General features: G+C 41.0%; 1 protein-coding gene across 2 annotated transcripts in view; it reads left to right on the top strand.

Moving 5' to 3' along the window:
- Positions 1 to 1,617: 1,617 nt before the first annotated feature.
- Positions 1,618 to 11,830, top strand: part of RB1 (RB transcriptional corepressor 1) — a 128,149-nt gene continuing 117,936 nt past the window's right edge. For both annotated transcript variants that reach the window (XM_025211774.1, XM_025211775.1), the window contains exons 1-2: positions 1,618 to 1,695; positions 1,909 to 2,026. In XM_025211774.1, coding sequence (XP_025067559.1) covers positions 1,649 to 1,695; positions 1,909 to 2,026 — 165 coding nt within the window. In that variant the 5' untranslated portion in view covers positions 1,618 to 1,648. The remainder of the gene's footprint in view (positions 1,696 to 1,908; positions 2,027 to 11,830) is intronic.

Raw genomic sequence — 11,830 nt, forward strand, 5'->3', positions numbered from 1 at the left:
CCCCCCTCCTGCGCCACGAGACTTGAATAGGAATCTGTATGTTAAGCCAGGGAGACATGGGGCTGGAAGGGAGCTCCAGCTCCCTGCCCCGAGGTGGTGTCGTCCCTGTCCGGGCTCTCCTTAGTGCTGTCCTCCACCGTGATGCCACACAGACCAAACACTCTCTCATGCCATGGGGGAAGTCCTGCAGCCAATGTCCTGCTGCTGTGGGGATGCGCTCGGGGTACCCACGCCCCTGCCACTCTGGAAGCCAGAAACCCGCACAGCCCGTGTCAGTCTGATCATGGGCTAAAACGCCTTCCTATGCCCAAATCTGGCAGTTGGTGTGACCCTGAGCCCTCGGAGGGGCAAGACCCTCTAGCCAGGAACCTCTGACTTTATTCCTAGCAGGAGCCTTGGCACATCCCAGTGAAAGTCCCCAGCCCTGGCTGCAGCCAACACTCAATGCCTCTGTGGCAGGTTTAAAAACACCAACACAGTGGTAGTGGGAGCAGCTAGCAAAGCCCAGAAGTATGGGAAGTACCATTCAGCCCTGGGGTGGCGGGGAATGACGGACACAGGACTTGTTGAGCTTTTTGCAACAGAAGAATTGCTCTAATATTTTTCTGCACCCAAAAAGCCCCCAAGTGAAACTGGAGAGCTGGCGTTTCCTGAGGCGGGGTGTGTGGCTAAAAAAACCCTCCTTGAGAACCATTGATCTAGCCTGGCCTAGCTTGGGAATGCATGACCTTGCGTAGGCAAAAACCTGCTCTTTTCTGCAAGTCCATTCATAGCATCTGACAAAAGATTTCTTTTTTCCCCTTGTCCCTTTTCCTTCTATATAAAATAATTTCTTTCTGGCAGCCCATTTACTGCCTCAAACAAAGTGGGTTGTTGCTTGTGGCCCCTGCTACACATTACATATATTAAACAGTTAACTGGTGAATCTTATAATGCATGTAGGCTGGCCATACATGCAACATAATTCTCATACAGTTAACTGGTTAAGCATACAGTAAATTAAGACCAGCCACATGTGCAAAGGAATTATCACACTGTAAAAAAGGACTGTTGAGCTATAAATGAGCCAATCAGCTATAAAGTTAGTACTTGAAAATGTGTAACAATTGTATAGCTGGTTTCTGTCCAGCTTTAATTTGAAGGGGCAGCAGGACCCTATGAAAGCTCATGTCTCACTGAATTAGTCTCTAAGGTGTCACCTTGCCCTAGCTTCTGCCTGACTTAACGTGGCAAATCACCTCTTGAGTCTGCCCTATGTCATGTGAGCTGTAGGATTTTCCTGAATTCTTTTTTGAGCAAAATATTTCTGAAACGCTAGTTTTCATTTTAAAATGGCTAGTAATAAAAAATCTACCATGTTCTTTGGTAAGTTATTCAGTGGTTAATTAACCTCAGTGTAAAAAAATTGGGCCTTATTTCTAATCTAGATCTGTACCATCCAAACTCCCCTTCACTGGAACTTGTTTTACATTTTCTTTGCTAGACTGATTGCCAAAGATACATGTAGCTCATGATCAATTCACACCTTAACCCTGTTTCTGAGTTGATTGATTTTATTTTTTTTGCTGCAGAGAGAATTTTCCTTGTTCAGGCTTTTCTCTAAATCCTTTCCATCTTGCATCCTTCAGTCCAGAATCTCTGATGTTAAATGATTGACAGGTTTGAGCCTTGCAGACATTTTTGCAGAATAAACAGGTTATTCACATTTCTGCATGTGTGTGGCAATGTTCCTAACTTTTTGTTTTGCTTTGGTAAGATGTTCTGTGAAATTAGCTGTAGATGTGACAAACTATTGTCTTGATCCGCACATCTAATTTTTAATACTTAGTAAGCTTGTCAGAGAAGTAATCCCTTATCTGGTGGCACAGACTGGCCTAATACTATTTTTATTTTCTCTTCTCTTGCTAGGCTTGAGTTTGGAGAAGCAGATTTTGTTGCACTTTGTGACATTTTAAAAGTTTCGGATGTCATAAGAACAAGTGCATGGAAGACATATGAAAAAGTGTCATCTGTGGTTGGATCTCTAGTGAGTACTCGGTATAGCTACTGCTTATGATAATATTGTAGTAGTGGTACCTATTCTTTGATTCCAAGTATTATATTAATGTCTTTGCTTGACTTGACATATTTTTACAGCCATTCTGGGAAGCAAATGATTCAGAATTAAGTCTGAGAACTCAAATGTTGCCATATCACTTTTCTAATGAAAATTTTTACCCAAGTCAAAATGTACAAATGCTGTTGTATTCATGACTGTATATAGTAAAATGCATAGTCCCCCTTTATTTCTATATAGAAAAACTGCTTCTATATATATAAAAAAAATAGTGCTGGTTTTAAATGCTGTGCTGGCTGTCCAGCTGTCCTGACTACTGTTTATTTTACATAATTTTATGGTACTGAGTGTGTGTGTGCAACACTGTGTCTACACTGCAGCGAAAGGTATGACTGAAGCATTTGTAGGCATACCTGAGATTAATTTTAAAATAGCTGTCTTAGGCATTGATAGTGGTATAGCAATGACAACACAAAGATCAGTACAGGATACACACCCACGTCCTCCACACAGCATTTATTCATGCTTTGAGTGGGGCTTGCAATCTGTGCTGAGCCCCCAGCTACTACAACTAAACTGCTATCAGTATCCAAGCTATCTAGCTCATTTAAAGTTAATTTGGGTATATCAGTAAGACCTCTAGTATCATCTCTGTAGTGTGAAAATTCCCTGAGGTCTTCCCCACACCTCCCTCCACCCTTCTTCCCCGTTCCCTAAAATTGCTAGTACCCAGAAGAATGCTCCTTGCCTTTGAGGACTTTGCAAAATTTTTTTCCAACAGTCTTAGCAGTGAATTATGCATCTCTTTGAGCAGATGGATATTGGAGCTATTTACCATAAAAGTCCTTAGATGGTGGAGCAGCAAAGACTGCTTCCAATCAAAGTGGGATTTTCTGAAAATGCAATTTACTAGTCACTAACAGTTGCTGATGGTCAGGGGTAGAAGTTGGCACCTGCTTGGGGTGGGGGTGAAATGCTGTAACGGAACTTAGTTTTGAGCACAGACCACTGCCAACCCAGACTGTGCCCTTGCTTCTGCAGTCACCGGTGCATTGTCATGGTGCAGCTTCTCTCTGCTGTGTGGGGCGAGTCATGCCCCACCATCCCCACCCCATGTCAATACTAGGAATGCTCCCCCCCGCCAAGTTTTTTTTTGGCCAGAACTGGCCTGCAGGCCATAGATGGCTGATCCTTGGTCTAGGGACATCTACCTGGGAGAAATTCTAGCACCTTTCCATCCCAGCAGTTGAGTACGATAATAGAGTAGGCTTCACAGCAGCTCCTGGACCTTGCTAGGGATATTTGACTAGTGTTCTTCATCCTCTTTTTTTCCCTATCACACTTCTTAAGCCCTCCCTTAATTTTTTGATTAGCTATTAGTAACTTGAAGGGAAAACCTTCAGACTGCTCAGGACTGAACCTGAAAAGCAAGTAAGTTCTTTTTGCATGCTTCAAAACTTTAACTTTCAAGAGAAGAAAGACACTTTTATTTATTTATTTTTAGTTGAATCTTCTTTAGTTTAGAAGTTGAAACCCTGGTTGGCCCTCTAAAACCAAAAACTTACTAAATAAACTTTAAAAACAAAGTCTTCCGGATGTGAATTAGTGCAGTGCTATTTCAGTGTCTGGATGCTAGGTGCAACAGCAGACCTGAGATAAACTTCTATCCAATCCAAAATGTTGACCAAACCTTTAAAGATGTGGTAGTTTTACCTCTTATTGCTTTCACCAGAAAACTATGGCAAACATTTGCCCATCCTTGTTGGATAGTGACAGAAATGGGTTGTGGAGCAGGAGACTTCAAATCTATTTTATGGCAGTGCAGTTTACTCCTGACTTAATTAAAACTTGATAAGATTTATTTCCTGCCTCATTTGAGACTTCACTGATTAGGTTTGTAGAAGTGTCTTATCAAGTCTTTCTACATGAAACCTCATCTCTTCTTTTTCATCACATCCTAATTAGAAAGGACCTCAAGGTCCAACTTCTTGCATAGATACTGGGTGCATTTATACACATACATTTGTCTGCTTGATCTCCGGCATGTTGGAGCAGACTCAGTTAATCAGCAAAATGCATGTCAGGGCTGAGAAAATGGTGGCAGTGCGCTTTTAAACTAAAACGCCTTCAATGTGTTTTAGTTTAAAAGATGGCGACACATAGGGTGTGCACGCGGGTGCATATGAACCCCCTGAGATTGGCAGTGCTGACACTGCTGGTGGCATCTGTGGGCAGTTGCTGGTCGCTGCCCCCCCTCCCTGCTGGTGGCATGTGTGGGTGGTCTCTGGTCACTGCTGCCGGCAATGTCGCTACGCCACCGCTGTGGCCACCTGCAGGAGCTCCCTGCTTGGCCTGCCCCTGACACCGCTGCGGCTGCCTGCGGGAGCTCGCCACGCTGCTGCCACATGTGGGCAGTTGCCGTGCCCGCCCCAGCCTCTGGGGGCACACGGCATTCATGTTCAAAAGTGCGCTGCTGCCATTTTCTCAGTGCTGCTCTGTATTTCGCCATTTATACAAATGTATGTGCTGCAGTGCCAGGCACTTCTAAAAGCACCTGGTGCTGTGGTGCAAATATGTGCAAATGCCCAGGGTTTGCTGTTCCTAAGCCAGTATCTAAAAATTTGCAAAATAGTTAATAGTGTCTGAAATGATTCTAGGTGATGCAATATGTTAAGTTGCCAATGGCATCAATCAACTCTATAAACAAGTTAATAAGAAATTACACACTTGTAGAAGAGATTACAATCGATACTTGTGCAGTGAAAACTATAATTGCAAAACTTAGAACATTAAGTACTAGAACATTTTCATCTCTTATCTACTTTTTCTGCATCCTACAGCTTTTCCAAAAAGATGGCAGTTTTCCACAAATGTAGCATCTCAAAATAGTTTGACATTCTCCATGATAGATAGCAACGTGTGTGTCCCCCTTTTCCCAGACTGCTGCAAACAGTATATCATCTAGTAGAGAGCAGTTAACAAAGAAGCAATTAAAGTAAGTGGATAACAGTGCTCCCTCTGTAGTTGGACATCTGGGAAAATACTAAGAAGTGCAAACAGAAGAGAGAGAATTTCATGTTTGTTTAAAAAAAAAAAATTCAACACTAAAAATTTAAAGCAGTCTGTGTCAAAAAGGTACATATTTCTGCCTTCTCATTCTTAACTTGTTTAGCTAAGAACATCACTGGCTTTCGTGGCCACTTCTCACATCTGGTGTTTTAGTTAAACTTGCTGCTTACTGGGAGTAGAAGGAAAAATCTGGATCTTGATGAAAAATGAAGATAGTGGGATCAGTGCAGTTTAACTGTTTCGCCAGGTATCAAATATAGGTGTAAATAGCTAAAGTGCATTAATACACATGCAGACACTTTAAGGCACATTAACTTTGTGTACGGACTGATTTGGGACTAACTTTAGTTTCGCGTCAGTCCGTGCATGTGTAGACTCAGGCCTAAATCGCTTTAATGCACTTTAACTTTAGGCACACCTAAATGCACGTGTAGACATGCCCTGTGATTCTAAACATAGTGCTGTAGCAACTAGTATTCAAATACTCTGAAATCTATGCGTTTTAAAGTGAGCAAGCTTTAGATAAATTCAGCAGTTTGGCCTTTAGTACTAAGGCCTGCGTGTGTTTTGCTACCAGAAATCAGTTATGAGCAAGGACTCCATGCAGTGATACTGATTGTGGATTATAAAGCTCCAGAGGTAGTAGTAGCTTATTTTGAAGGGTTAATGGGCTGTTGGCTTTAAAGTAAGCTTCAGTTCTTAAATAAAGATAAGCAAACCTGATAGAATGGAAAAACCTTGCTTAACAGTGAAAGTAGAAGACTGGCAGTACACTCATAAGGGTAAGGATAAATAATGCATTGCACAAAGTGAAAAATGCATAGCTACTTGCTTTGGCATGCACATGCTAAAGCAGCCGGTGAACTTGAGAGCCAGAATTGCTGAAATAGAGATGCAGAAAGTCTGACTGTTCCAGACATAGTGTAGGAGACTTTAGAGCAGTGGTTCTTAATCTTTTAAGACTTGAGGCATCCCTTTGTAACTTCTGAATTCTTTAGCACTTTATTTAAAAAAATAATTAATTACAGTGCATTTTCTGACTACAGAAAACTAATAAAGCAATTCTGTTGTAAAGAGTTCAGAAAGACCACAAGAAGTCAGGATGTTTTTGACTCCTGTGGATTTCTATTTGAAATCTCTGGATTTATTTTGCAAATCTTGTCTAGATGTTTGCATAACTCAGTGCTAATATTGCGTGGCACGCTTAAATGATATCGAGTCACCTCAGGGTGTTGTAGCAGTCCTACTGAGAATCTCTGCTATAAAGCAAGTCCATTTCAGATCTGCCTGTTCTCATGTGCCAGCTGAGTTCAAAAAGAGTATCAAAAAGAGTTTTATGATGGAAAGGAACCCAAGGTGAAATAGTGCACTCTTCTTTATGAAGAGCTCTAGCACTAGAGATGGAGAAGTATTTCTCTGAAATGGTTATTGTTATGAGAAATAAACAGCCCATGGTAGAAGAAAAGTAGATCATTAGGTGCATCAATAGCTGGGTATATGATGATAATGAACTCTTGGACTTGTCTGCTTAGGCATGAAGGTGGCCAGTCTCATAAGAAATATTAAGAAGCTGATAGCAAACTGGGGTGCAGCAATGTGGTTGTAGTTGGTACTGTTGCCAGTGACACAGGCAGGAGTATGTTAGGTGGTCCTCATCCAAGAACCTGTATTTAGAGTCTGAGAAAAAGCTTAAGGTCCAAGAGCTCTGAAAACATCCTCATGGTTCCATGAGTTAAAAAAAGGCAGGGGCAGATGAGGGGAAGGAGTGCAAGTCTGAAAGCTGGCATTGCATAATATAGACAGGAAAGGTTCAAATTAATTAGGCAAACAGTAACCTACGGGAAAGAGCCGGTACAAGACACAATTTCCTTTTGACCAAATTGGAACCAGAGGTCTGGCACAAAAAATAGGTTTTAGGCAGTGATTTAAGTTAAGAGATGGGTGCACGTGGGTCGATACAATAGATGCTTGCTTTGCTAATAAAACTTAAGACAAGCTTCAGATGAACTGAAAGATTGAGCACAAGTTCAGAAGAGTAACAGGATCCCTTTAAGGATTTAAATAAAAATAAGCACATTGCCAAAAATTGTGGATCAACAGGTGATACTTTCTCATACGTTTAGATCTGAAGGTTCTCAAATATTTCAGCTCCCACTATCCCCATGAAACAGAACAAAGAATCATTTCTTTGATAAACATATTTACTACTCCATCTAAAAAGTACATACTCTTTAATGTTTGGAAAAATATATGCCATAAATCAGTGTACATTCTAATTAGACATGTTTTTATTATCCTTTGGTACTAGCTTTTTTCTTTCATGATTTAACCTGTCAGATTTTGACAAAGATGTCAAAAGCCATACCAGTTATAAAATTATAATTTTATCTGACTTGCCAGGCACCTAAGCAGGTTCTTCCTAAGTGAAGATAATATTGAAGAGGTAGCTGCTGCAAGGCTTGGAACAGAAGCTTAAATTATTATTGTGATCATGTGTATGGTAATTGTATGGCTCATTTGCTGAGTCACATGGTTGTTCCCTTGCATTTTATTAGCAAATTTTAATAACACATTTTATTGATATTTAATAGACCTATTTTCTATACTACTTGAAAGGATGTGTTTGTTTCAGTCTAGCTATATAAATTAAAAACTTTGTAAGACATTTTTATTTCAGAAGAATGTCTTCATTACTTTAGTAGGAAAAACTGCAGTGGGCTGTTTTTTCTAACTATAGTCGTATTTAGACAAATATGTATATTTTGCAACAATTGCTGAACAGCAATCACTTATTCCAAACATTTATCAGTGGTTGGCAAACTACAGCAGGAGCAAGAAATAGTTAATAATTTAATGTACTACAGAAAAATTCCTATATTCCTTTCAATATAAAATGTACCTGAATTGAAGTGAAATCAGATTTTCGGACTCTTAGTTTACAGAAAGTAAAGCATCCAGTAAAGACGCGTTTACAAGGATACAACCCTTGTGGTATGAACATGAACTTTTATTTTTTAATCAAATAAAAGGCAAGTTGTTTCTAGAAGAAATACCTAATTCTAGAAAGTGCATCTTATTTGAAGGAATATTGTAAAAAGGATTAGTCAGATTTATGTAGAACCCTAGCATGGACAGATCCAGAATTTTGAAGAGGGATACAAGTGGTGAGGTGTATTACCATATATATAAACACATTTTTCACCAGTAAAAAATAAAGTAGAAGCTTTACTAATAATGCTAGGGGCCTAGGGCTGTATTATTCAGTTTAAGATTGAAGCAAAGACAAATATAATTTCATTGGAATGAGTTAGTCTCAGGGCTGTGAAATAGGAGCTACGTTACCAGGAGCAGCTCACAGATGGCAGGATTTCAGAAGGATAGCTTGATTAGTGGAATATCAAGATGATTAAAAAGGATAAAGGGTCACTAACACCTGTGTAATAAGTTTAGAAGGAATCTGGTAAATTTATAGTGAGCCATGAAGTCAAACTGACTTTCTTGCTGCTGCCTGAATAGAAATGCTGTTGCAACCACCAGGTAGTTGGTTTTAAACTGTGTATGGAGAAGGAATCAAAGGGGCAAGAGGTTGCAAGTGCGCCATTGCAGCCCCCGCCTCCACATATCCACACTATTCACTTTATACTTCCTGTAGTTTAACAAATAAACTTTTTCCATCCCGTAACATGAATGATCACTCATTCCACTTACTTATCCCCTTCTTTCACTTGCCAATAAAATTACACAGTTCCTTTTTGCTTCTGGGCTGCCAGACCATTCTGGGCCATTCTAAGTATAAGGTCATAGGATTTAATGATCCAGTCTGTTCCAGACCTTCATCTAAGTACTTATGAGATTGACTGACTTAAAAGTGCCAGGAGCTCGTTCCCTGATTTGATTTGAATGCCACCTTGAATGTGCTTTCATCTTGCATATATTTGTATTGAGGCAACTGGAAGCATGTGCATTTCGAATGCATGTTTATTTTTAATAAGCTGAGTTGTCATCTGACTACAAAAGAAGCAGTAATTATACAAGGCTTGAGTGTGGATTTACTAGCTTGATACAAGTTTAGATATTTTGTCATCTACCCACTGTAGCTCGTGCATTAACATAAAATCTAACAAAGTGTCTCCACTTTCAGTCCGTTTCTTGTCTTTATAGTTTCTACTTTGTCCGCACCTTCCATTATGGCATGCAATCTTATTTTCAAGGAGAGTCTGGAAAAGCCATTAAAAATGAACTAAGAAAAAAAAGAAAAATTCCATTTTGAATTCTCTACTCGCAGATGGATATTCAGTATTACTCCATCCAAGAATCAAGTTGCCAGTTGCTGCCTGTCTTCCTTAACCTGATTTTAGCATTGTCAAAAATCAGGAAGCAAAGAATTCAGGGTTATTTTATTTCTATGAAAGTGCCTTTCTGGGTTGTAAAAGTGCAGATAGTGACAGATCCCTTCTTGTGATAGTTCATCTGTCTCGGGTGCTACATGCAGTGGAGAAACAAAGAACTAACCTGCTGTTGGTTCCTGTTCTGAAGCCACCTGATACAGACTTTCTTGTTACTATATCTTATTAGAGATTTCCTGATAGGAAACTATAATTTTTAAATAGCACTAATTCCTAAATAAGAAAGGACATGAAGGGTAATGTTTCAGTTATTTGGGGGTCTCTCACCTTAAAGCTAGCTAGACTGTTCTTTAGGGATCTGAATGGGTTGTTATTATTGTTAATCACAGACTTTGTACACTGTGCAAACTTCACTTAGTCAGCCAACCCCATTCTTCATTAATTAGTGAGCTAGTTTGATGTGGATTTGCCTCTGCGATTCTTTGAAACTTTATTAAAAGGCCGTTACTATTCAAGAATCTAATTTCTGCTTGAAATCCTAATGAAACAGAATTTTGTGAGACTTGTGTGCCACTTCGCTGTTTAACACTTCCTATATGATGACATAATGGACCTTGAATTGACCGTAATTGTTGTGTCAGTTGCATGTTGATAAATGAAAGTGTATTCCTGAAGCAGCAATTGTGGAAGTGCACAAAAAGGAAGCAAACAAACAAAACCCGATGACAACATCTTGGCTATTGGTTTCCTTTATGTTAAAGGAAATAATTAAGGACCCTACAGCCAGCTATGTTTCATGAACAACCACCCTAGCACTTCCTTCCATTCTGGGCAAGGGCCTAAGCTTTTATAAAAGTCTGTCCCCTGGTGCACACTTGTACTTAAGTTGTCCATTTGGCCATCCTGCCTACAGAGCATTGCTAGCTAATACTAGCTTGTCCAGGGTTGGCTGCCAGGGTTCTCTTGTGACCCAGCCATAGCCAGAGGCTGCTGAATCCCCTCCACAGTGCCCCATCCCTCCCTGCTCTGCTCTACTTCCCTTACCACTGTCTATTGTTGACTTCCAGTGCCAGTGGAACCATACATTTTAGTGGTGCAAGCTGACACCTTGGCACAGAGCAGGAACGCTGCTGGATGCTGCAGGCAGGATCAGCAGCATGTGACAGAGGAATGTACACTGCTGCAGGGCAGAGAAGGTGCTCCCTCCTCTGCATATCAAATCCCGTCCGCGGGCCCTGAGCTAGTCAGATAGTGAGCGGAGACTGCTGCCATCTGCTTGCTTGTCTCCATTAACCAAACAAGACTTTTTATCCTTGTTTGACCCAGTGTGCACAATTCGTATACAAAACATGATTGTTATGTTTTTACCCTCTTGCTTCTCACAAACTTGCATCTTTTCTTAAAGGCAGGTTGCAAACTTCTTGGAGCAGGCTCTGCTGTTGATAGTTTCTTTTGTACTAATACATTTGGGCTAAGTGAGGTATTGTAATGACTTTTTTTTCTTTTTCAATTTTATCTTGAACTTTTTTGAGAAGTGAAAAGACATCTAAAACTAGTCACTTCTGAATTTTCAGCTTGAACTTACTAAAATATTAATACTGCTCCTGTCTGTCTTGTATTAGGTCATATCATTTTTCATGTTTTGTTGGTTTAGTTTAAGTCTTCCTTTCAGAAGTGTGCAATAGCAGTTGCTTCATGTTAAAATGACAGTCTCTGTTTGTAACTCGAGTTAGTTCAATTTTAATTTGATACAACCACAGTAGAAGCCTTGGTGTCAAGTCAGTAATGTTATTTGTGAAGTATTAGGTACTAAATTATAGGGGTGCACCAATAGAGAGTTTTTGGCTGCTACCAATAGCCGATTTTTAAGGAGGCATATTGGCTGATACTGATCTGATGTCCGATACAGCTGCGTGTAGCTGGTAAGTCTTTTGTGGTGGAAGGGGCAGGGGGTAGATTAACATCCCCTATGGTGAGGGAGGGGGCAGAGACAGGCACTGCCCAGTTGGGGCAGAGTGCGGGACGGAGTAGCGGTTCCTGGAGGGGGTGGCTCCTGCTGCTGCTTGCACCCCAGGGGGGCATGGGAAGGGGGAGCATGTGCCCCTTGATTGGGGCAGGCTGGAGCCAGGGCTGTGCCTGGCTCTTCTCGGCGGGGGCTGGGCTCGGGGAGGGGGCTGCAGCCACCCCAGATTTTGCCATAGCCTCGCTCCCAGCACACCCAGCTCAGTTCCAGCTCTTCTCAGCATGTGGGTGGAGGCGAGGTGTTGAGCCAGGGCTGTGCCAGGCATGCAGTGGCACTGGGAGCGGAGCTATGGCAAAATCTGGGGTGGCTGCAGCCTCCTCCCTAGCCTCCTTCCTG

This window comes from Alligator sinensis, unplaced genomic scaffold, assembly GCF_000455745.1.
Source record: "Alligator sinensis unplaced genomic scaffold, ASM45574v1 scaffold820_1, whole genome shotgun sequence".
NCBI classification, from domain to species: domain Eukaryota; kingdom Metazoa; phylum Chordata; order Crocodylia; family Alligatoridae; genus Alligator; species Alligator sinensis.